Source organism: Doryrhamphus excisus, linkage group LG5 (assembly GCF_037039965.1).
Source record: "Doryrhamphus excisus strain RoL-2023G ecotype Guam linkage group LG5, RoL_Dexc_Guam_v1.1, whole genome shotgun sequence".
In the NCBI taxonomy this organism is placed as follows: domain Eukaryota; kingdom Metazoa; phylum Chordata; class Actinopteri; order Syngnathiformes; family Syngnathidae; genus Doryrhamphus; species Doryrhamphus excisus.
The window spans coordinates 6,038,259-6,064,528 of record NC_136361.1 but is presented as its reverse complement, the minus strand read 5'-3'; the positions used below and the strand labels follow the sequence as shown (position 1 = coordinate 6,064,528).

General features: G+C 41.9%; 1 protein-coding gene across 1 annotated transcript in view; it reads right to left on the bottom strand.

Annotated features, from left to right (window-relative positions):
- sspo (SCO-spondin) overlaps positions 1–26,270 on the bottom strand; it is a 111,409-nt gene that overhangs the window by 41,202 nt on the left and 43,937 nt on the right. Inside the window, exons 63-100 of the mRNA XM_078790496.1 lie at positions 24,963–25,092; positions 23,566–23,691; positions 22,333–22,424; positions 21,079–21,261; positions 20,816–20,986; positions 20,471–20,726; positions 20,331–20,377; positions 20,089–20,259; positions 19,879–20,013; positions 18,394–18,530; positions 18,235–18,329; positions 18,095–18,144; positions 17,852–18,022; positions 16,360–16,530; positions 16,219–16,298; positions 15,973–16,142; positions 15,839–15,885; positions 13,581–13,781; positions 13,336–13,506; positions 11,965–12,165; positions 11,800–11,884; positions 11,507–11,727; positions 10,988–11,140; positions 9,757–9,923; positions 9,530–9,675; positions 9,249–9,469; positions 9,141–9,173; positions 8,893–9,057; positions 8,251–8,463; positions 7,343–7,510; positions 7,071–7,205; positions 5,482–5,719; positions 5,185–5,337; positions 5,053–5,099; positions 4,710–4,880; positions 2,949–3,125; positions 1,980–2,138; positions 1,737–1,861 (exon numbers count right to left, since the gene is read on the bottom strand). Coding sequence (XP_078646622.1) covers positions 1,737–1,861; positions 1,980–2,138; positions 2,949–3,125; positions 4,710–4,880; positions 5,053–5,099; positions 5,185–5,337; positions 5,482–5,719; positions 7,071–7,205; positions 7,343–7,510; positions 8,251–8,463; positions 8,893–9,057; positions 9,141–9,173; positions 9,249–9,469; positions 9,530–9,675; positions 9,757–9,923; positions 10,988–11,140; positions 11,507–11,727; positions 11,800–11,884; positions 11,965–12,165; positions 13,336–13,506; positions 13,581–13,781; positions 15,839–15,885; positions 15,973–16,142; positions 16,219–16,298; positions 16,360–16,530; positions 17,852–18,022; positions 18,095–18,144; positions 18,235–18,329; positions 18,394–18,530; positions 19,879–20,013; positions 20,089–20,259; positions 20,331–20,377; positions 20,471–20,726; positions 20,816–20,986; positions 21,079–21,261; positions 22,333–22,424; positions 23,566–23,691; positions 24,963–25,092 — 5,582 coding nt within the window. The remainder of the gene's footprint in view (positions 1–1,736; positions 1,862–1,979; positions 2,139–2,948; positions 3,126–4,709; positions 4,881–5,052; positions 5,100–5,184; positions 5,338–5,481; positions 5,720–7,070; positions 7,206–7,342; positions 7,511–8,250; positions 8,464–8,892; positions 9,058–9,140; positions 9,174–9,248; positions 9,470–9,529; positions 9,676–9,756; positions 9,924–10,987; positions 11,141–11,506; positions 11,728–11,799; positions 11,885–11,964; positions 12,166–13,335; positions 13,507–13,580; positions 13,782–15,838; positions 15,886–15,972; positions 16,143–16,218; positions 16,299–16,359; positions 16,531–17,851; positions 18,023–18,094; positions 18,145–18,234; positions 18,330–18,393; positions 18,531–19,878; positions 20,014–20,088; positions 20,260–20,330; positions 20,378–20,470; positions 20,727–20,815; positions 20,987–21,078; positions 21,262–22,332; positions 22,425–23,565; positions 23,692–24,962; positions 25,093–26,270) is intronic.

The following is a 26,270-nucleotide window of genomic DNA, read 5'->3' as shown; positions in this document are numbered from 1 at the left end:
GTGTGTGTGTGTGTGTGTGTGTGTGTGTGTTTCGTCACTCTACCGCAAAGCATTTTGCAATAAATCAAAGCTGAGAGCTCACTAACTGAGCTACATAACATAACAACATTGTCACCACGACACATATCACAGTGATATATTACCAACAATATATAGCATGCCATATTCCACTTGTTAAATTAATGCTGTTTTAATGTCGGTGTGGTTTTATGCCATGAATATAACATTAGACGTGCAAAAAAAACATGGTTTTGAAGAAACTGGGTTTAAAATAGTGTCGGGTTTGCTGTTAAATCAGGAAGCAGGCCATACACGATACCGTGAGAAGTGTTTCACAAGATCGGCTCCTCAAGGTTGTGTTTTTTTTTATAATTGGTGACAAAGAAGTCAGAAGAAGACAAGAATGAAAGGCGGTGCTGAAATAGTAAAGACAGTACATGGTATGCTTCTGTCTGGGTGGCTTTTAAACCCAAAAATGTGCCAAAATTCTGCACATACTGACAGTGTGGGAACATGAAAGGTAACATCTATAACCACCATGCTTGTGCAGGGTGAGCAGCAAGGACAATTATGAAAATATAAAAAAAACCATCCTTGAACCTAAATAAAACTAAAATCATGCTGTTTGCTAACAGCAGAAAGGACACCAGCAAATACAAATAGACGGTGTAGACATTGAAAGGGTGAAGGAAAATACATTTCTAGGGATCACATAGATGAAAATATGATCTGGAAACCTCATATTACAAATATACAACATAAGGTGGCCAGAAATATTTCAATATTGAACAAAGCAAAATTTGTTCTCAATCAGAAATCACTCCACACTCTTTATTGCTCTCTGGTTCTACCATATCTTACTTATTGTGTGGAAATATGGGCTAATAACTATAAAAGCAATCTTCACTCGCTAAATGTACTGCAAAAAAGGTCAGTAAGGATAATTCATAATGCCGCCTACAGAGAACATACTAACTCCTTATTTCTAAAATCACAAATACTTCAACTTGCTGATATAGTTCATCTTCAAACAGCTAAAATAATGCATAAGGCTAAAAATAACCAATTCCCTAAAAATGTCATCCAATCCAATACTTGTACTTCGGTATGTGACAAAAAATTAATGAAATTAATGAAATTAATGAAATTAATGAAATTAATGAAATTAATGAAATTAATGAAATTAAAATCTGCACGGCAGATGAGTGGTTAACGCGTAGACCTCACAGCTAGGAGCTTCAAGTAAGTGATGACTCAGCGTTTTCCTTTTACGCCCTGACAGGAAGACATAATAATAGCATAATAGCACAACAAAGGACTTAAAAAAAGGCAATAAATAAAAAGCCAGGCAACATATTGGGACCCCTCTTAGGTTAGCAACAAAAAAATTAAAATTAAAATTAAAATTAAAATTAAAATTAAAATTAAAATTAAAATTAAAATTAAAATTAAAATTAAAATTAAAATTAAAATTAAAATTAAAATTAAAATTAAAATTAAAATTAAAATTAAAAAAATGTAATTATATTAGGAAAGCAGGAAGTGAACAAATGTAACAGTTACTGTTTGTAAAAGTACCAGATGGAGGGGTAGGATTTAATAAGCTTTGCTTCTTCCTACTCCTTTTGGACATGTGGAACTGTGAACTGATTATGTGATGCATTCAATTGTAATCTGATGCATGTTCAAATGAAATTAAACCATTACCATTACATATGAATTACATTGAAAATTACCGTGGGACAATAACAGCCGGGTGTACACTCCCTGACACCCGAACACAGATCTGCACGTCCGTGAAGTTCACAATGCTTTTCACAGGGGGAGCCACACTGAGAGTACACAAATGGGGCTTCACATTCTGGTAATATAAAAAAAAAAGCATACCAACATATGAATATCACATAAGACCATCAGAAGTACATCTTACAATGTCAGAAGATGAAGGGATGACTTCACTTAGCAAGCCAAGAACTCACCATCATCACAGTGACTGAGGCTGCATGGCCTGCTCTGTGTTTCCACGGGAGAGCACTGCTGCCCCCTGGTGGCTGGGGTGACAGCTACACGGTAACGCTGCTGCCTCTGAGACTCACAAGAGCACGGAGACCAGACGCTCCATCCAGACATGGGACATTCTGCGGAGAAAAACAACAACTCTGATGTTTCATGGATATTCAGATAAAAAAGTCAAAATATAAAGAGAAAAAAGTTGTAATATTATTATTTAAAATTTTAAAAATAATTTAAATTATTATTTTTAAGTTATTAAGTTATGTTTTTAAGTTAAGTAATGTTATGAGAAACAAACAAAATAAGGATTAAAGTTGTCATTTTTAGAAAATTGGGTACAAAAAAATGTATAATGTTGCAAAAAAATATATATTATAAATACATGTTATGGGAATATAATTTCACAAAAAACAAACAAAAAAATGCAAAAATTAAAAAATCAGGAGCAATTTTACAATAAAAAAGTCAAAATATAAAAAGAAAAAATAACAAATATTGTGAGAAAAAACAACAAATATTTTCGTAGCATAGTCAAGTTGAAATATCTAAAAAAGACATTATTTTTTTGAAGTTGAAATATTATGAGAAACAAACAAAATAACGATTAAAGTTGTCATTTTTTTAAAATTTGGTGCAGAAAAATGTATAATGTTACAAAAAATATATATTACAGGAATAAAGAATTTCCTGAAAGAAAGTAATAATACATTATAAAACAGCTGTACTTTTATGAGAATAAAGTCAAAATATTATGAGGAAAAGGTCACATTCTAACAAAAAAAAGTTGCAATTTTACAGGAATAAACTAAAGAATAAAAAATAAAATAACATCATTTTATTTTTGGAAAATTAAGTTGGAGAAAAAATGTATGACATAACTTGATAAAAAAGGCCAGGTTGAGAGTTGAAGACACTAAAAGTTAATTTAAAATGACCTGGACAGGGCTGTGTGAAGCACAGCTGGTTCTCCTCTTGGTTGGTCTGAGTCTCGGTTTCATCGGGACATGCTGCCCTTCCTCCTTTCCCACAAAGACACACCCGACGCCGCACCACAGACCCCGCCCCACACGTCCTGGAACACGGCGACCATGGCGACCAAGGACATAGGTCATCTGAAAAAGACGACTGTCATTAAATAGACATAGACATGAACGTGGACGGTGGAGGAGTGTAGCGTGCAAAAGGTTACACATTGTAGGGAAATTTTAATACATGCACACACATGGTTCAGTTCCAAATGTGAAAATTGTAAACAGTGTGTTGTTTATGTTGTGGTTTTGTAAGGTAACTTGAATAGAAAGTGGCTTGGTGGCGCTATCTGCAGGACGAAAAGCTTTACCTATGACTCCAACAGAAGGTGTTGTCCCACTACTCTATGGACTCAACATTTTCCGGCAGGATGATGCTGTGACAAGACATGATGTGTGTAACTGCCCATTTTGCAAGTAGCTGGTATCTCGGTTTTGCAAGGCAATTTGCGTAAATAACATAATTTACAAAATAACATAACTTCAATGAAGCTGTTCCACGCATCCAAAATATGAACAAAAAATATATTTTATAGTTAATAATTATAGTTTTACTTGCTGAAAACAATGCAAAATGATGGATGTATATGGTATGCTGGAGCCTATTCCAGCTGTCTTCGGGCAAGAGTCGGGATACACCCTGGACTGGTCGCCAGCCAATCACAGGGCACATATAGACAAACAACCATTCACACTCACATTCATACCTATGGACAATTTGGAGTCGCCAATTAACCTAGATGTTTTTGGAAAGTGGAAAGAGGGTGGAGATCGAACTCGGGTCGCCTGGCTGTGTGGCCTGCGCGTTAAATACTCATCCTTGGCTAAATATATATGGCTAAATTTGTGTCAAAGTGAAAGTTATGCTTGAAATATATGTAATGTTTTTTTAGTCGAGAACTGATATTTACCTGAAACTTACCTATGTTCTACTGCTGATTACTAAAGAACCAAAAAAGGTAGAAAGTAACTTTTTTGCGTGATGAAAGCCGGGAGTCTAATCTGTCTTTTGGTATGTTGGAACGAGTTCATAAGAAAAACAGGGCTGCCCCGCAGCTAGGAGACCCGAGTTCAATTCCTCCCTCTGCCATTTCTGTGTGGAGTTTGCATGTTCTCCCCGTGCATGCGTGGGTTTTCTTCCGGTACTCCGGTTTCCTCCCACATTCCAAAAATATGCTAGGTTAATTGGTGACTCCAAATTGTCCATAGGTATGAATGTGAGTGTGAATGGTTGTTTGTCTATATGTGCCCTGTGATTGGCTAGCGACTTTTGGCGATTTTATTTTATTTTATTTTATTTTATTTTATTTTATTTTATTTTATTTTATTTTATTTTATTTTATTTTATTTTATTTTATTGTTCAATCATATGTTTAGAATGTGGCACAGGCCTGTAAAAAACAAACAGTCGCGGGCCGCGTATGGCCCCCTGGGCCACTCTTTGGAAACACTCTGTAAGTCCCAGCATCTGCCTACTGAGTGAAGACCACGATAGGAAGGGTTCGATGACCCCTCGCCATTTATTCCGGGAGTCTAATCTGTCTTTTGGTATGTTTGATTGAGTTCATAAGAAAAACACGGTGGATGAGGACTTGATGAGTTGGTCGACATGGACAAGTAGTTTTTTTAGTATTTATAGTACAACTAATCTATGTAGGCACTACAGACCCAGACAAGGAGCGGGGTGGCAGTCCTGTGTCTCCTTCTCCGGACCTTCACATTGAGAGCCGTTGTTACGGGGTGGAGGGTTGATGCAGGCGCGGGTTTGAACCCGTGTTCCTCGTCCGCAAGTCACTGAGCAGTCAGACCACACTGACCATGGCGTCCATCCACCATCCACTAGAAAGATCATAGAGACCAACAATTCTAATATAGGTCTGCATCTTGCCTATTTAAAAATCTAAACCCTAAATACTGTTTCTTTAAATTAAGCTAAACAGGCGCATGATAAATGTTAGCCTGCATAGCCAATCCATATACATATATTGTTATTCAAATAAATGTGGCCCACCTCTGCAGTCGATATCTTGGCAGTAATCTCCCTCCGGAGTACATGTGCTTTGCGGACAAAACAAATTCGAAGGTTTAACGACAAAACATCTCATGCTCATTGGCCGCCTTTAATTGCATGCATGCATCTTACCATTGTTTACATTCTCCCAGCAGCCAAGTGTCTCCCACGTGGAGCTCTTGGTCGTCATGGAGACAAAGGGGCGGGCAGGGTCCTGGCTCACAGGACTTATGCTGGACTTCCTCAAATTGACAGTCTGTTCCTTCGGTGTCTGAGATTAGAGATCTGACAGAAGGTTTCCGGGCATTAGCACTAAATACTTTTTAATTTTTGTATATGCTAAATGGGGATAGAAGTCAAAATGGCAGAGACAGTGGTGGATTTGGACAACAACATTACATCATTTGGTATCATGCAGTGTTGTAATACCGGTATCTGGTCCTACGACCCTGTCCACAGGTAACGCTGCACGATGCCCAACTGGACCAGGAACTCCACGTGCACGTGGGCTGGCAGCTGTGATTGGTGCAGGTGAACTGGCCATAAGAGCAGCTGCAGTTGTTACAGTCCACTTGGTGCCAGCTGCCGGCAGCCCAGACCTGCCCCTGCGAGTCCACGCAGTCGCACTGCCACAGATGCACGCACACGCCGTCTTGCTGCAGCTGACCTGGATGCAAATAATATGGTACATGTATATTTTTTTGTTAAAACAGTAATTCCTGACTCCGGTTTCCTCCCACATTCCAAAAACATGCCAGGTTAATTGGCGACTCCAAATTGTCCATATGGCTACGTAAACACGGTATAAACATCCAACGTGTTTTTCTTATGAGCTCGTTCAAATATACAAAAGAAAGATTAGACTCTCGGCTTTTATCACACAAAAAAGTTACTTCCTACCTTTTTCAGTTCTTTAGTAATCAGCAGTAGAACATAGGTAAGTTTCAGGTAAATATCAGTTCCCGACTAAAAAAAAACATTACATATATTTCAAGCATAACTTTCACTTTGACACAAATTTAGCCATATATATTCAGCCAAGGCTGCACGGTTAGCGCGCAGGCCACACAGCTCGACGACCCGAGTTCGATTCCACCCTCTGTGTGGTGTTTGCATGTTCTCCCCGTGCATGCGTGGGTTTTGTCCGGGCACTCCAGTTTCCTCCCACATTCAGGGTGTACCCCGCCTCTTGCCCCAAGACAGCTGGGATGGGCTCCAGCATCCCCCGCAACTCTTGTGAGGATGAGCGCTAAAAAATTAATGAATTGAATGCCCTTTTTCGTTCTTTCGTAAGATAGGTAAGTTTCCGGAAAATATCAGTTTCCGACTAAAACAGAAAGAAGAACACTTTTTTTTATGAAAATATAGCGCTCATCCTCACAAGAGTTGCGGGGGATGCTGGAGCCCATCCCAGCTGTCTTGGGGCAAGAGGCAGGGTACACCCTGGACCGGTGGCCAGCCAATCACAGGGTACATATAGACAAACAACCATTCACACTCACATTCATACCTATGGACAATTTGGAGTCGCTAATTAACCTAGCATGTTTTTGGAATGTGGGAGGAAACCGGAGTACCCGGAGAAAACCCATGCATGCACTCGGAGAACATGCAAACTCCACACAAATGGCCGAGGGTGGAATTGAACCCCAATCTCCTAGCTGTGAGGTCTGCGCGCTAACCACTCGACCGCCGTGCAGCCTGAATTAATAATATTGGATCCTATTTTAAACTTCAGAAATTCTGAGTCTGGAACCAATTCCCCACTACGAACGAGTGATAAAATAATGAGAAATAATGATAAAAATGATTAATAATGATAAAAAATAATAAATTAATTCATGAAAAATTTAAACGAAAAAATAGTCAAATTGATATACATAATACGGACACAATATGGTACAAATGGCCAGATAGAGCAGAGTGAGAAGCAAATAACCTTTTGGTTTCCCCAATTCTATAATAAATAAAAAATAAAACAAGGATATTTATGAATAGAATAATGTATATTTAACTACCTTTGGGGCAGCGACAACCGGGTTGACATTCAGTGTTGGTTTGGCACTCTATTCCCTGCTGGAGGTCAGAGCAGCGCTGTGGACACTCGTTGGCGCAAGAAACGACTTCCTGTCCCGGTGGGCACCCTTGTTCATCTGCCAAGACACAAACAAAAGGTCAGGACGTTACCCAAGACGCTACAGGCCTTCGTACAGTATAAGGTACTTTTTCAGTCCAAAGAACTTCATTGTGCCGTGATAATGTGTGAATATGTTGTGTAAATCTGTCTCACCGCAGGGTTTGGTGTTGCAGGGCTTGACCTGGTTCTTCTCTCCTGCACAGTTCTTTCCTCCATTTTTGTGTGGAGGGCTGGAGCAGGAGCGCGTGCGTATGGAGCGACCACCGCCACATGTTTTATCACAACGGGACCAGGGACTCCATCGGGACCATCCTCCATCCACTACAATTGTACACACAATACATATACTACACTGCCGGTACTGTGCTATATCTAGCATGGTATTTCTTACTGCAACAGAGTATGATAGCAATCATGGGCAAAATGTACTAGTATTTGGATGGATGGATGGATGGATAGGGAGACAGAGAGATAGGTGGAGAGGTGGAGAGGTGGAGAGGTGGAGAGGTGGAGAGGTGGATAGATGGATAGATGGATAGATGGATAGATGGATAGATGGATAGATGGATAGATGGATAGATGGATAGATGGATAGATGGATAGATGGATAGATGGATAGATGGATAGATGGATAGATGGATAGATGGATAGATGGATAGATGGATAGATGGATAGATGGATAGATAGATAGATAGATAGAGCAATAGATAGATAGAGCGATAGATAGATAGAGCGATAGATAGATAGAGCGATAGATAGAGCGATAGATAGATAGAGCGATAGATAGAGAGATAGATAGATAGATAGAAAAGATAGAAAAAGTTTTTTTAAGTTTTTTAAATTTTGTATTTACTTTTAATTTTTTTAATTTTTAATTTTAATATTGTCATTGCACAATAACACAGCAGTGACATTGCCAACGAAATGTCGTTGCCTCGATTTAAACGTTCTTTACTGATAAAACGCACAGCCTCAAACCATCCCTCCTTTTGGTATTCTTCTACATTAAGTCTGTCTTTAAACGGGATGGCGGTTACTTCACTGACTGTCGTTTATTTCACCTCTGCAGGGCCTGATGTTACAAAAGCGGTGCTCCGTGTTTCCTCCGAGAATGTCGTCACACCAGGAGCCGTTGGCGCCCGGACTGAGGAAGGTGCGGATCCTCTGCTGCTGGCCAACCCCACAGGACCGCGAGCACGAGCCCCACTGCGCCCACTCTGTCCAGGTACAGTTCCTCTTTTCACAATGGTCCCCAACGCATACCTCACCACCATCTGGGCATATAGATCATGTTTACATTAGTTGAAGAAAAGATGATGAGAAAAAGCTCAAGTCAAGTGGTCAAGTGGTCAAGTGGTTAGTGCGTAGATCTCACAGCTAGAAGACCCGAGTTAAATCCCACCCTCGGCCATCATGCGTGGGTTTTCCCCGGGTACTCCGGTTTTCTCCCACATTCCAAAAACAAAAACAATCTCAAGGCTACACGGTGGATGAGCGGTCAGTGCGCAGGTCTCACAGCTAGGAGACCCGAGTTCAATCCCACTCTCGGCCATTTCTGTGTGGAGTTTGCATGTTCTCCCCGTGCATGCGTGTTTTTTCTCCGGGGACTCCGGTTTCCTCCCACATTCCAAAAACAAAAACCTACTGAGACTGCTACCCCCGCGACCCGGACCCCGATAAGCGGAGGACGTGTATCTCCCTACCTGGGCACTGAGGAAGGTTGCAGGCTTTGTCTTGGCGAAAGTCCCCAAAGCAAGGAAGTTTGATACACTGACGATGGCGTGACTTCATGGCCGGTGAGCGAGCATCGCTGCATGTTTTAGTGCATGGACTCCATGATGACCAGCCAGTGAAGCCAGCATCCTCGTCTACAGTACATGGGATGAAGGCGTATGTATGATATGACGTAAGAGTGTAACTTTTAAACTAAAAGAGTGACATGTATATTTACCTGGTAGGCTTGGTTCTTCAGTAGGACCAACAACTACCAACAACAAATCATCTCATTACCGAAATAGGGTAAATTTTTGTGTTTTTTTTCTTAATCTTCTTAACTTACCTGAGCAGTCAGGGGTCTGACAATAAGTCGTTTCAAGGTAAGGCCCCATGCAATGTTTCCCTCCATGAGCTGGAGCAGGCTGGGTGCAGCCTCTCGTGCGGGTCTTCAGCCCAAGTCCTCCACATGACAGCGAGCAGGAGCTCCATGGACCCCAGGATGACAGACCGCCATCTACCGGACAGTACTCCAAGGAACAGTTCCACCTGCCGTGCTCACAGATGCTGCAAGAGAAGATGTTTGGTTGGTGGTGCGAATCTTATACCTAACATGTCTTTGCTCACCATGAGCTACAGTCATGGACCACTGTGTCTCCAGGCTGGAGCTCTTCTCCCTCACTGATGTTATGGAGATGTAGAGCTGAGTCCTGGATGATGGAGACGCTCTGCAGAGAGGACAGAAGCTCCTCGTCTACTAGACAGGGACACTCCTGAGACAAACACATCACAGTGTTAAGTCATTTAAACAACAAATGTACCAACCATGATAGTAGGATGTGAAGGCAACCCACATGCAGGCAGAGGCCGTTATGCTGGAACGTGTGTAAGGGGCAGTGGCAGCCTTCCTCACAGCCATCAGAGTAGCAGCCCTCCCTGCCACTTATCTGGGCACAGTTGAATGGACAGCCTTCCCCTCGCTCACACTCCCTGTAAAGCCTCCCGGGGGGGCAGCCCACCTCTGCTCAGCAAAGACAAAACACTGATTTTACAGAAATTAAAATTAAAATTAAAATTAAAATTAAAATTAAAATTAAAATTAAAATTAAAATTAAAATTAAAATTAAAATTAAAATTAAAATTAAAATTAAAATTAAAATTAAAATTAAAATTAAAATTAAAATTAAAACAGTAATTGTTGTTTTCTTCATTGCAGTAAGAGTAGCCTATATATATATTGACAGTTACTATGGTACCCATTATGTCATTGTATGGTCATATCACCTCGTACTTCAGTACGTGACTAAAATTAAAATTAAAATTAAAATTAAAATTAAAATTAAAATTAAAATTAAAATTAAAATTAAAATTAAAATTAAAATTAAAATTAAAATTAAAATTAAAATTAAAATTAAAATTAAAATTAAAATTAAAATTAAAATATATTAGGAAAGCAGGAAGTGAACAAATGTGTCAGTTACTGATTGTAAAAGTACCAGATGGAGGGGTAGGATTTAATAAGCTTTGCTTCTTCCTACTCCTTTTGGACATGTGGAACTGTGAACTGATTATGTGATGCATTCAATTGTAATCTGATGCATGTTCAAATGAAATTAAACCATTACATTACAATTATTTAAATTATTTGTGCAATTAACTGTTTACACTGTACATTGTTGTTCATATTTGATGTCATCTATCTATCCATCCATCCATCTATCATTACTCACTTACTCCAAACTTTCTCTCTGCTGCTCTTCTGCTCGATTACTGTTTTTACCGTAAATTTCACTACTTCCAGCTTGTAGTCTGCAGAATATGATTTTCTTTTGTGGGGCATTTGTGTTCTGTCGTTCTCAGTTGTCTTTGTAAGCTAACTCTACTGTTTAAATATTGAATCGTTAAGGAGCAGGAGATATCGTTGCGAAGGACCATAGTGCCCTCTTGTGGCTGTCTGTGAAATTATATTTATTTTTTTCATTTATAAGTCGCAGGAACAACCAACCTATGAAAAAAAGTGTGACTTATACTGCAAAAAATACGGTATGTAAGTATACCTAATAAGAAATGGAAGCAGGGACTCACCAAGGCAAACCTCAGTATTACAAGTCTTGCTCTGGCGGCTGACGCCACTGCAGGGTGACGACCTGCACGTTCGAAATCGGGACTGCTGGCCCCCGCCGCAACTGACGGAACACACTGACCACTGCGACCAGGGCAGCCAGGGGCCCACCGAATCTGGAGGCAAAAAGTGACATACACATCGAATTATCCGGGTGGAAACACTCAAACACACATGACACACTTATGTGTGCAAAGATACAATCCTGTGAGGAACAGAGACGATGACGGGCAGACTCACATGCCTAGACACCTAAGCTGAATTGTCTGATTGGATTATTGGGATCTATATTGTTTGAATTTACATTATTCATTCATTCTTTTTCTATCGCTTTTTCCTCACAAGGGTCGCAGGGGTGCTGGAGCCTATCCCAGCTGTCTTCGGGCGAGAGGCGGGGTACACCCTGGACTGGTCGCCAGCCAATCACAGGGCACAATTTACATCATATCAACCATTAAAAGAGACAAATATTAAAATAATACCTGTGCACAGATGTGTGTTGCATTCTCTCTGCTGATCAGCAATTCCCAAGCAACCTCTCCCGCCACTCTGAGGAAAAGGATTATCACACTGGCGTCTCCGGAAGTGAACCCCTCCTCCGCAGGAAAGTGAGCATGGAGACCAGGCGCCCCACTGACTCCAGCCACCGTCCACGTAGCACCCAGGGAGGGGGTCACAAAGCAAAACCCCAGCTTGGCAGGAACTAAGGTGCAGTAAAAAGAGAAAATATGACATGTGAACGTTCTATTATAGCACGCTTAGGGTTGATTCACACCAGTTTTTGCAGTCAGTGATGATTTCTTCTCCGTGACTTGCAAACTGCCAATCAGCATCCCCAGGCCATGATGCATTTCTCAAACCTACACAAAAAGTACCATGAAACCAAATACTACTCATTTAACCAGCAGTATCATTTCATGAAAGTTTCTGTGAGTCTAACCGACAGAGGAGCCGTTATCATATTTGCAGCGACACTCCTCCCTGGATACACACACTCCATCCTGCAGGAGCATGTCACCCGGGCAACCGCAGGTCCTGCTGCACCCAGGGGAGTCTAGGCACTCGGTGTCGCCATGGAGATCGGAGCAGGAGCGAGGGCAGGGTTTCCCACAAGGCCATTCTTCTTGGCCTCCATCACAGTCTGATAATGGAAATACAGTACAGTGTGAACATCACCTTCGAAGAATATTTGTGTCTTATTTCCTGTCAAATGGACAAACAAGAAGATACAGTCAGGGAAATGAGTACTTCATCCCCTGCAGACTGTACACACTTATACAGTATACTTATACAATATAGTTTGGTCAATAAAATTATTTTTTTTCCTCAAAATAGGCAGTTTTTTTTCCACAGAAGACATTCTCATTTACTATAAATTAGTCATAGTTTGGGCACCTCTGGTAATTTTCGAGATCTTCCTTTATAACAGGGGTCTCAAACTCAATTAATCTGGGGGCCACTGGAAACAACAATAAAATAAAATAAAATAAAATAAAATAAAATAAAATAAAATAAAATAAAATAAAATAAAATAAAATAAAATAAAATAAAATAAAATAAAATAAAATAAAATAATAAATAAAAAGGGTCACAGGAGAGCCTATCCCAGCTGTCTTCGGGCGGTACACCCTGGTTGCCAGCCAATCACAGGGCACATATAGACAAACAACCATTCACACTCGCATTCATACCTATGGACAGTTTGGAGTCGCCAATTAACCTAGCATGTTTTGGGAATGTGGGAGGAAACCGGAGTGGAATCAAACTCGGGTCCCTCAATGTCACTTTCTGTCCTCCTCCAACTCAGCTCCTCCTGCGTTGGAACACATTTACAGCAACACACACAAGCTTTTTCTGTTATTATGTTAACTATATTGGGTAATATGACTGAAAAAGTGACTATAGGGGTGTTATTTTATGTCGAGAAGGCATAATTTTTTTTAAAAAAAGGTGATGGTCTTACTAGAAAACATTCCATTTATCCTACTTTACGGAAATTCCCTCATCATGATTGGGGCTGGAACCAATTAAGCATGATTAACAAGGGATTATTGTAACTACAAATTAATTATTATTATTAATAATGAAACGGAGTACCCAGAGAAAACCCACGCATGCACGGTCTAAATGTACCACTGTTAAAAAAAGATCACAATGTTTACATGTTTTTGTTATGCTTCACTGCTCTTTTTTTATTTTTGAAATTCCATAATTTTTTCAGTGGTCCATGAACGCACCATACCTTTTTTTTTTTTTTTTGTACCGCTAAGATGCGTCGCTTCTGAAAAGAAAATACATTTGAAAAATTGACCTGAGCACACAGTCGCGTTGTCATGGCACCCGCGGCTCTGCACCCTCTCGCCAAGACAGGGCAGTCCACCAAACCGGGCAGGTGGTCTGTCGCAGTCCCTTGTGCGCGTGGACGACCCTGCACATCCATCACAGGCCGACCATGCTGACCAGGAACTCCAAGAACCGTGGACTGCAGAAAATGAGAAGCACAAATGAGTTAAATGAGTTAATCGGTGTTATGTCCTAAAAGAGTGGACATCCTGCCTGGGCAGAAGTTGATGACGGGACAGGGCTGTCTCTGGATCTGAACCCCGACTCCATTGTGGATTTCCTGTTCTCCGGAGCACGGCCCCCCGTCGGCTTTGGGTTCGGGACAACCACAGCTTCTGTAACGGGAGACCGATTCTGCCCCGCAGGTCTTGGAGCATGGGGTCCACTCAGACCATTCACACCAGCCACCTGATACTAGAAACACACAGAAGGAGTGACAAACCTCGAGTCACATCAAGTTCTCTGATGCAGTTTTGGACAAAAGTATCAGGACGCTTCACTCCTGAACTACAGTACAGTCCCTATGCTTTTTTTGTAAATGACTTTTGTAAGGTAACTTAAATAGAAAGTGGTTTGGTGGCGCTATCTGCAGGAAGAAAAGCTGTACCTATGAATCCAACAGAAGGTGCTCTCCCACTAGTCTATGGACTCAACATTTTCCGGCAGGATGATGCTTTGACAAGACATGATGCTGTGTAACTGAACATTTTGCAAGTAGCTGGTACCTCAATTTTGCAAGGCAATTTACATAAATAACGCAATTTACGAAATAACGTAACTTCAATTAAGCAAAAAATATATTTTATAGTGAATAATTATAGTTTTACTTGAAGAAAACAATGCAAAATGATGGATGGATGGATAGGGTTGCGGGTATGCTGGAGCCTATCCCAGCTGTCTTTGGGCGAGAGGTGGGGTACACCCTGGACTGGTCGCCAGCCAATCACAGGGCACATATAGACAAACAACCATTCACACTCACATTCATACCTATGGACAATTTGGAGTCACCAATTAACCTAGCATGTTTTTGGAATGTGGGAGGAAACCGGAGTACCCGGAGAAAACCCACGCATGCACGGGGAGAACGTGCAAACTCCACACAGAGACGGCCAAGGGTGGAATTGAACCCGTGTCTCCTTGCTGTGAGGCCTGCTCGCTAACCACTCAGTTGCTGTGCAGCCGGAAAGAGCCTATATTATATCTTATTTTCTCTTATTATGACCACTACATTTGGCTAATATGAGTGCAAAGGAAACTATAGGGGTGTTATTTCATGTCTAGAGGGCTCTAATAATGTTTAGAACCATTTTTAGATGGTTTTCTATGCTCTAAATTCATTCATTTTCTACCGCTTATCCTTATACAAGAGTCGCAGTGGGGTGCTGGAGCCTATCCCAGCTGTCTTCGGGCGACACAGGTACACCCTGGACTGGTGGCCAGCCAATCACAGGGCACATATAGACAAACAACCATTCACACTCACATTCATACCTATGGACAATTTGGAGTCGTCAATTAACCTAGCATGTTTTTGGAATGTGGGAGGAAGTAACCGGAGTACCCGGAGAAAATGCACGCATGCACGAGGAGAACATGCAAACTCCACACAGAAATGTCCGAGGGTGGAATTGAACCCGGGTCTCCTAGCTGTGAGGCCTGCGCGCTAATCACTCCTGCACCGTGCAGCCCTGGATGGAACTTATGGATGTTAATAGTGTTTCTCACCTTCTTTATCAAAGTGCTGCCACACGCAACATTCTTTGGCCCCATGGCGGGTTATTTAGCAGATATACTAATAAAAACTGCATGGACGGTGAGTCCGAACCGCAAATAAGATATGCCTTGCATGAAGGGGGCGGAGAAGAGAACACTAGGAGAGGGGAGGGGAAAAAAACAACAACTCCAAACTAGACTCTTAGATGAAGGAGTACAGTGTGCGGCTGTTAAAAAAAACCTCGGCATACAGGTAAAAGACACATAGACACACACATAGACACAAGACCAGCGCCACGAAGGGAAAATAGCCGATAGCCCAGCGGCCAGCCGGGCTACCTGCAGCCACTTACGGCTGGTGCATTGTTTAGTAGAATGAATCAGTACAAGGCAACCGGACTACTTGAATGCAATACACTGACATGGTGTACGTAAACAAACAAGACCGCATGCTTGTGTTTCTTAATGTGGAAGACTACATTTTAAATATGTCTAATAACTGGTTTAGAGCACCATTTTAGAGCGCATTCTTAGGTTTTTGTGTTCAAGGTTTGTTTTTTCCCATGGAACTTAATCCCTAACAATAGCATGGATCTACTGTATATCTGCAAGATGTAGTTTTGAGGTCAATCTTTAAGTTGTAGCAGACTGAGGCTAAGTCGTACTGGAAGAGAAACTGGCCTCCAAAGGAATAGCAATCCGGGGTTTGATTGGCCAGTTATTTGATTATGGAAGTTTTGCAGATGGTCACTCACCTGGGCAAGGATTTTGGGTGCAGTTCAGCATCCCACCCTCACAGGTGCTGAAATAAATCGTAAATCCATTCATTATTATATGGTTTTACTTGATTTGTGCTCATCTTTAATCTGAATGCAGGAATCTGTCTAACCAGTTATTACACCCATCGGCGGCCACAGTGACGTCTCCGGGCTCCAGCCGACGTCCGGTTGTAAGATCAAGGCAGGGACATTCGTCTCTCGGTAAGCAAACTGTCCCATTCGCTGATAAGACCATTCCCCCTGTGCAGTAGCACCCAGGCTCACAACGCCAGTCGCAGTACTGTGCAACAGGAGAAATATACACCTTAAATATCCTCAAAACGGAATTAGTCATACGTGACTTGAGAGCTACGTACTGCCAGGTCATCACAGGAGCGTGGGCAGGAGGGACCACAGCTACTGAACGCTGTCCCTGCCACCTTGGTGCATGGCGCCACTGTAATCACACCAATAGTGTTAAAGTTCCGGTACTAGTCATAAAAAGGTCACAAACCTACCTGGGCAGTGGTTGGTGTTGCAGGCTTTAACCTCAGTACCGAGACCCTCACAGTAATTTCCATCTCCCTCCGGACTGGGACTGTCGCAGTCTCTCCGCCGGCTCTGAACACCCCCACCACATGACTTGGTACACTCTGTCCAGTTAGTCCAAAGACCCCAACTACCATCACCTTCAAATAGTCCAAATTACAATAATGAGATTTTAAGATAACAACAATCACAGGATTTTGATGTTGAAAATATGTTGAGACAGGTCTGTAGATGTGTCTTCCTGAGCAAGGGGACCTTGCAGGTCACGGCAGGGAATCAATCAATCTCAAAAAAGTGTGTTACGAATACTTTTCTTGGTCGCAGTGCTCCCAACTCCCTTGACATCATTATTAATCAGCTGCCATTTCCAAATCATTGTACCAAGCTTCTTGCTAATGGTCTTGCAGTCCATTTGAGTCTTTGGCAGGTCTACAATCTGGTCCTTGAGGTCCTTTTTCAGCTCATGGTTTGCGGAGAGTTGAGCCTAGAAGTACTTTCCCGAAGGAACAAGACTTGTTTTTGTGCTTCATGGGTACACAGTCTGTCTCTTTTACAATAAGCCAACCATAAACACTCTGGTCTGTTGATACCTTGGTAAAATGACCCCTGCCAGGGATCAAATACTTATGACTATAGTGACTATAGGGGTGTCTAGAGAGCTCTAATGTAAACAAAAATGTGATGGTCTTACTAGAAAACATTCCATTTATTCTACTTCACGGAAATTCCCTCATCATGATTGGGGCTGGAACAAATTAAGCATGATTAACAAATGATTATTGTAACTAAAAATTAATTATTATTATTAAAAATTAATCGGGGCCCCCGGAGAAAACCCATGCATGCAGGGGGAGAACATGCAAACACCACACAGAGATGGCCGAGAGTGGAATCAAACTCGGGTCCCTCAATGTCACTTCCTGTCCTCCTCCAACTCAGCTCCTCATGCGTTGGACCACATTTACAGCAACACACACAAGCTTTATTTTCTGTTATTATGTTAACAATATTGGGTAATATGACTGAAAAGGTGACTATAGGGGTGTTATTTCATATGTAGAGGGCTCTAATGTAAAAACAAATGTGATGGTCTTACTAGAAAACATTCAATTTATTCTACTTCACGGAAATTCCCTCATCATGATTGGGGCTGGAACCAATTAAGCATGATTAACAAATGATTATTGTAACTAAAAATTAATTATTATTAATCGGGGTTCCCGGGGAAAACCCATGCATGCAGGGGGAGAACATGCAAACTCCACAAAGAGATGGCCGAGGGTGGGATTGAATTCAGGTCTACTAGCTGTGAGGTCTGCGCACTAACCACTTGACCACCATGCAGCCTACAAACAAAGATGTTCTTGGAAAAAAGTGGTCTTCTCAGTGTATATTCTTGTCACAAACTTACAGTCACCTGGGATAGGCTCCAGAAAATGGATCGATGGATGGAAAACTTACGATCACATGGGGTCGTGACGCAGACTCTGTCCTCACGGTTAGGTCCCAGACATGGCAGGCCACTGCCGGAGCGCTGGGGACTGGAACAGAACCGGTATCGAGACTGGAGACCTGCTCCACATGACACTGAGCATTGACCCCAAGGAGTCCACAGGGACCACTGCCCATCAACTGTGAAGTATGTGAAAAATGATACATGGGTACAACAAGCTAATTGTTAAAAAACAAAAAATATTTTTTTACCATTACAGATGGCTTGAGAGCAGTTTACAAGTCTCCCTGCTTCACATGTACTGCAATACAAACACATAAGTTGTTTTTAATAATTGACAAATATGGTAAACAATATATAAACATATCATACGTATATTGGTTTTACTTGCCAGTTTTTGCAGTCAGAGTGAACCGTATCTCCTGGCTTGTATTGCTCTCCATGAACATCACAGCGACACTCGGACTCCCAGACGCATTTTCCGTCCTGGGTCCAGACAATGAAATATAATTAAAGTGTTTACGTGTGTGTATTAAGCCACAATACAAACCTGCTGCAAAGTCCCAACTGGACACTGGCAGCCTGGTGTACAGTTCCGACTGAGGTCCATTGTGACGTCTGAGCATAACACCGCTCCCCTCACGCACTGCTTCCACTCCTGGCCTGGTGGACACACTCTGCCATCACCTGGCAAAATGATACATAACAAATAAATGAATAACACTTTCATAAAACAAATGAATTTTTCTTCAATGACAATAAATCCCACATTCCAAAAACATGCCAGGTTAATTGGCGACTCCAAATTGTCCATAGGTATGAATGTGAGTATGAATGGTTGTTTGTCTATATGTGCCCTGTGATTGGCTGGTGACCAGTCCAGGGTGTACCCCGCCTCTTGCCCGAAGACAGCTGGGATAGGCTCCAGCACCCCCCGCAACCCTCGTGAGGATAAGCAATAGAAAATGAATGAATTTAGAGCATAGAAAACCATCTAAAAATGGTTCTTAACATTATTAGAGCCCTCTAGACATGAAATAACACCCCTATAGTCACCTTTACACTCATATTAGCCAAATGTAGTGGTCATAATAAGAGAAAATAAGATATAATATAGACTCATTCTGGTTGCACAGGAACCGAGTGGTTAGCGGGCAGGCCTCACAGCAAGGAGACCCGAGTTCAAGTCCACCCTTGGCCATCTCTGTGTGGAGTGTGCATGTTCTCCGAGTACTCCGATTTCCTCCCACATTCCAAAAAACATGCTAGGTTAATTAGCGACTCCAAATTGTCCATAGGTATGAATGTGAGTGTGAATGGTTGTTTGTCTATATGTGCCCTGTGATTGGCTGGCGACCAGTCCAGGGTGTACCCCGCCTCTTGCCCGAAGACAGCTGGGATAAGCTCCAGCACCCCCTGCGACCCTCGTGAGGATAAGTGGTAGAAAATGAATGAATGAATGACACCCGACTTGCAGTTTGTATGTTAAAAGTTGAAATCCTTAGAAAGTGTTGGATTCAAACGCTTGAGGCCCCCGGGTCGCAGTTTGCCCAACCCTGCCTTAGGGACTGGCAGTTGCATTTGAGAAGTGGTAAGAGGTAATAAGAAGGTAATACACAGCAGATAACAACATGTAATTCTTAACAGCTATTTACAATGTGACCGCAAGGTATGCTGGGTAGGCACAGGGAGCTGCCGCTCTGCTACCCAGCTTGTTTTGCAGCCACTATGTGAATACCATTCAAGTATATATGTCTCATTATTTATTGCCCATGTAGTTGTAGTGGTTAATTTATGTCGTATTATGTTGTGCTGTGTGAGTGGGACTGTTGACATATTGTCTCTAGCTAGTTGATGGCCTATCCTTTATGAGTGTATTATGTTTCCTCATGTAATAATAATAATAATAACAACAACAACAACAACAATAACAATAATAATAATAATAATAATACATTTGTATTTGTATTGTACCAGTGATGTACCAATGATTCCAGGACATTGTTACCATATCAAACATGTTTGTTTGTTGTACCGCAAGGCTGTAGGTTACAGGCACTGAACTGCTGTGCTGTGCCATGAACTCGGATAGGCCCACGGGTTCGAGTCCTGTATCCCCCTCCACATGTCACTGAGCACTCGGACCATGCGCTCCAGGGTTCTTTGACACCTAAACAAAAATCACAGCAAGATTTGCAAAGAGTTTTCGGATGAAATCCACAAGATTGAACTACAAGAACTATACCAAAACAGGGCTCAATGCTGCAGGTGTCGATCCCGACTTTGGCGCCTTCGCAAGGACGACCTCCGAACTCGGGTGGGGGGTCGGTTCCGGAACGGTACCGTCTTCTCACACCAACGTCACATGTTCGACTGCAGGCGCTCCATTGAGTCCAGCTGCTCCAGCGGCAGTCCACTATTTATAAGGAGAAGTTGGCTCAGTCCTAACAATAATTTGGTTTGAATCCCTGGAATGAATCCACTTACCAGGACATGGATGTGTTCCACACTCCATTCTTCCATTCATGCATGTGCTGTTTGGAAACACAATCCAGATCAATCACTTACAATTTTAATTAATTTTTTCCATGTAATTATAATTCCTGTGTTATTTGTCAAGACAATACCAGTTGTTACAGGCGTCTTTGGACAGAGAGGCCCCGGCTGTGTATTGGTGTCCCTGGTAGTAACACGGGCACTGTGACAATGCCACACAGCTGCCATTGAGCAGGTAGGACCCCAGTGCGCAGTAGCAGCCGTTGTAACAGGCGGTGGCACACTGCACCTTGGTGGAGGTCATGTCCAAACACACACGTGGACACGCACCTCCTTGCTCCTCACACTCGGCTGCCGTCATGTAGGTCATGCCTTGTGGGCACACACCTGCAAGCAAAAACAGGAAATAACTGCATCGGACAGATGTTCATGTCACCAACATGTCATGTTTTTGAAGGGTACAAATGTGATGATACCTGTGCAGGGATGGGCATTGCAGTCTCTTGTTTGAATATGTGGACCGGGACAGCTGCTGCCACCGTGTTGTGGCGAAGGTGAAGTGCAAAATCGCTCTCGGGTTTGGACACCGGAGTCGCATTCAGAGGAACAGAGAGACCACGCTGACCATGCAGACCAGCTGCCATCCACTAGAAGCAATAATGATTTGATTTTAACCTTCTATTTGTTCTGTTTGTATTTTGAAGAATAAAAAAAAAACAATACTGTACGTGACTTGTACCTGCACAGTGCACAGTGTTGCAAGGCTCTTGTTCTGTGCTTTCTCCATCGCAAGAAAGCTGAGCGTGTGTGTGGCTGCAGCTGCGGAATCGCTGTCGGACTCCCACGTCATCGACATGGTGGAAACATGTCTTACTGCACTCTGACCAGGCTGTCCATTTACTCCACACTCCATCTGGTTGGTCTGCGTTAACAACAGAGGTACACATATCATAGTACTAATACTCCTAGCTCCTGCTGTTACCTCCTAAGACCATGCCTACAATAGTAAAGTTGTCACCCACGTTCTCTACATAGGCTGGGGTGTCCAAAATGATATTTCGTAAATAATAATAATAATAATAATACATTTTATTTGTATAGCGCTTTTCAAAATACTCAAAGACACTTTACAGAAAAATTGAGTAAAAACAAGTAAACAGATATGTTAAAATTTTAAATTTAAATTCATTGGTTAATACACAGTTAAAACATGAGTAAAAGCAGGGCGGGGCACAGCAGTCAGGTATAAAAAGTTAGACATTAAAAACAGATTCAAAGAGGTGGGTTTTTAGTTTTTTTCAAAACTGGGAAGGTCAGGGCAAGCACGGAGTGAACGGGGCAAAGAGTTCCAGAGGGTGGGGGCAGCGATGGCGAAGGCTCTATCACCCCAGGTTCGGAGCTTGGTCTTACAGGGGAGTGCCAGGAGGTTGGAGTCTGATGAGCAAAGGGGACGCGGGGGATTGTGTGGATGGAGGAGGTCTGTGAGATATAGGGGGGGTCAGAATGTGGAGGGCTTTGTAGGTTATGAGAAGAACTTTGAAGTGAATGCATTGGGGAACGGGAAGCCAGTGGAGGTTTTTAAGGACCGGGATAATGTGTTCACGGGAGCAGGTGGAGGTGAGGAGGCGGGCAGCGGAGTTCTGAATATATTGTAGTTTGTTGAGGGTTTTGGATGGTGTACCGTAGAGAATACTGTTGCAGTCGTCAATTCTGGTTGTGATGAATGCATGGACCAGGGATTCAGCGGCAGAGAATGTAAGTGATGGACGGAGTCGGGCTATGTTCTTAAGATGGAAAAATGCAGTCCGGGTTAACTGTTTGATGTGAGGTTCAAATGAAAGGGTGGGGTCCAGGAGGATACCAAGGTTGCCGATGAGCGGGGACGGAGTGAGAGTGGCGCTGTCTTCGCAACACTAAGACGTTATACAGGGTGATACAATTTTGATGACGGTCACCTTGTTCTTGCTCATGGTCAGTGTGTGCACAAGTTTACCAGTGCTGCAGGGTATGGAGCAGCGGCGTACTTCAGTGGAGTCTCCTGGGCAGACACGCCCTCTGTTGGCTCCGGTCTGGTTTACTGGAGACCTAAAACAAGATAAGTCAGTTCCAGTCCTCAACTTGATACAAATATGTAGAACCATATCCCAGTCGACCATCCCAATTGGATTAAGAGTGTCATCTTACAAACATTAAACTCATCACACAGCAACTGAACATGCAAAGGGTATATATCAGAAATATACAAGCATGTACGAATAGGAGAAAAAACATAAAAAATGTGAGCATAATGCATTTCAGCATAAAAAGTGAAGGAGGCTAACGTCATTGCAGAGCCCCAATGAATATACTGCCCAGATGCAATGCATTATAGCAGAGGTTCCAAAATTTTATCAACTCAGGACCCGCTTGAAAATTTAAAAAATGTCCGCGGCCCACCTTTGTCCTATAAACAGTACATGGACAAAATGCTGCGTTCTCATTAGAGTTCTTAGCATTATTAGCATTATTAGCATTATTAGCATTATTAGCATTATTAGCGTTATTAGCGTTATTAGCATTATTAGCATTATTAGCATTATTAGCATTATTAGCATTATTAGCATTATTAGCATTATTAGCGTTATTAGCATTATTAGCATTATTATTATAATAAAGATTCAGGATTGAAATGAAAACAGGGGAATAAAGGAAGCCCAAGCTTTTAATGTAAGTAATTGTCATACTTTTCATAACTGCATTCAAGACTGGCATGATGACCAGAGAGCTACGTTCCAATCATAAACTGTATAAGGTTCCTCAAATATTGTCACAGGTCAATAATTATTACTTATAAATATATATTTTTAATCGTGCAATAAATATTTTAAAATAAAATAATTTTAAAAATATTTGAAAAAAGAATCATATTTTTTATTACCTCTCATGCCCCACCTGCAGTACCACCACGGCCCAACAGGGGGCCACAGCCCACACTTTGGGAATCACTGCATTATAGAACAGCTTTAAAGGAGTTGTTTTTTTCATTTCAAACTCATATTGGTACATGTTTGTATATTTCTGACGTATACCTTTTGATTGTTTAATTGCTGCATGATGAGTTTTAGTGTTGCTAGTAAAGTGGACTAAATTAGCCACACCGTTGTATAAGCCGCCGGGTTCAAAGTTTAAGGGAAAAGTATCATCTTATACACCAGAATGTATGGCAGACATCAACACATCTGCTCACCTGTATCGTTGTTGGAGGCCGAGCCCGCAGGTGACGTCACACGGTGACCACGAAGACCAAGCTGACCACTGACAGCTTACCATACAGTCGGAGGAGTTACAGGTGACTTGTCCATCCGTGCACACACTTGTGGGAAAAAATACAGGAATGCTGAAGAAATCTCAACGCTTGAGGAAAAAACATTATCAATGAAACAACATCTAAAAAGTATGGGCTTTCTAACAGAGTCTCTCAGCGATTCTTTGTAGTCCTTACTTATCCCAGTTGGGCACATAAAGACAAACAACCATTCACACTCACATTCATACCTATGGACAGTTTGGAGTCACCAATTAACCTAGCATGTTTTTGGAATGTGGGAGGAAACCGGAGTACCCGGAGAAAACCCACGCATGCACGGGGAGAACATGCAAACTCCACGCAGAGATGGCCGAGGGTGGAATTGAACTTGGCCTGCTAGCTGTGAGGCCTGTGTACTAACCACTCGTCCGCCATGCAGCCCACAAGTGCAACAGGAAGTCTTTATTTTTGTCATCTTGACTGACCAATGGCAGCACACTTTGTCTGTTTACGGAAGTCAAATGTTCAAAAACAAGTGCACCGCACCTTGATGCTGGGGCCAGGGGGTGGGGGGGTCCGGCTGCTACATAACTGAGTCACCTTTGTTGCCTCTAATATAATAAAATAATACTCATCCATTCATTCATTTTCAACAGTCTGACTCATGGTGTCATTTTACAAACATTAACCTCATCACACAGCAACTTAACACCTAAAAGGTACTATCCATTCATTCATTCTCTACCACTCAGACTCACAAGGGTCGCGGGGCATGCTGGAGCCTATGCTAGCTGTCTTCAGACAAGAGGCGGGGTACACCCTGGACTGGTCACCAGCCAATCACAGGGCACATATAGACAAACAACCATTCACACTCACATTCAAACCTATGGACAATTTGGAGTCGCCTAGCATGTTTTTGGAATGTGGGAGGAAACCAGAGTACCCGGAGAAAACCCACGCATTCACGGGGAAAACATGCAAACTCCACACAGAGATGGCCGAGGGTGGAATTGAACTCAGGTCTCCTAGGTGTGAGGCCTGCATGCTAACCACTAATCCGCCATGCAGCCCGCATCATGGTCAGTGATGCAAATTATATGATAATTACTGTAATGGACAACTACAGCAATACATACATGTAATAAAGATAAAGTCATAATAATACAAGGGAAACTAAGCAGTTTAGCAGCACTAAGTTTTTTCTAAGGAGCCATTCGTACCTAATGATGTGAGAAAATTATTTTTGAGGTGCTTTCAATTTTTGGAAAAGCCTTGAGCTATGAAAGGCGGGAATAGAGCCAAAGTAAAAGCCACATCAAGTGAATACGTCTCACCATGTAGTACAATGGTCCCTGCTGATTGCCTCTCCTGGCTGCAGTTTTTGGCCGTTCCATTGACAGACACATTGGCTGGCTCTCACACATTTCCCTCCCTGTAGATACATGCCATTGGGACAGCGGCACCCTGGAGGGCGAGGAAGAAAAACACAATTTACATCTAAATCCCCGTTTCAGTTCCGACTGAATGAGGAGAGAAACACTGGCGTTGAATCAGCACAGATTGTTTCTGACTTTAAAAATGTGGAAATGGAGGATTGCAACCGCTGGCAGATGCGTTTGCCACCAGCCGACCTGCAACATCCAGTCCATTTCATTTTTAGAAATGGACTCAATAACATTAAATGAAATTGCCTTTCTTAATGTACGAGCAATTGTTGCACAATCTCTGATCATGTCAATCAAAGCAGAATGGAGCAGAACTCCTTTGGCAAGAGTTAGCTTCAGGGACCACCGGCAAACGGCAAAAAAAAGTGAGTAATTGATACACCTATAAAAAGTCTATTTGGATTATTGATCAACATTTGCAATAAAAGTTCATTCATTTTCTACCGCTTATCCTCACTAGGGTCGCACCGAGTGCTGGAGCCATCTTAGGGCGAGAGGCGGGGTACACCCTGGACTGGTGGCCAGCCAATCACAGGGCACATATAGACAAACAACCATTCACACTCACATTCATACCTATGGACAATTTGGAGTCGCTAATTAACCTAGCATGTTTTTGGAATGGGGAAGGAAACCGGAGTACCCGGAGAAAACCCACACATGCACAGGGAGAACATGCAAACCCCACACAGAGATGGCCAAGAGTGGAATTGAACCCTGGTCTCCGAGCTGTGAGGTCTGCACGCTAACCACTCGATCGCCGTGCAGCCCCTCATACTAACTCCTTATTTCTAAAATCACAAAAAAATAAAAATAAAAATAAAAATAAAAATAAAAATAAAAATAAAAATAAAAATAAAAATAAAAATGAAAATGAAAATGAAAATGAAAATGAAAATGAAAATGAAAATAAAAATAAAAATAAAAATAAAAATAAAAATAAAAACTACAAATTTAAAAATATTAAATATTTTAAATACAAAAAAAATATAAATAAATAAACTTTAATTATATTAGGAAAGCAGGAAGTGAACAAATGTAACAGTTACTGATTGTAAAAGTACCAGATGGAGGGGTAGGATTTAATAAGCTTTGCTTCTTCCTACTCCTTTTGGACATGTGGAACTGTGAACTGATTATGTGACGCATTCAATTGTAATCTGATGCATGTTCAAATGAAATGAAACCATTACCATT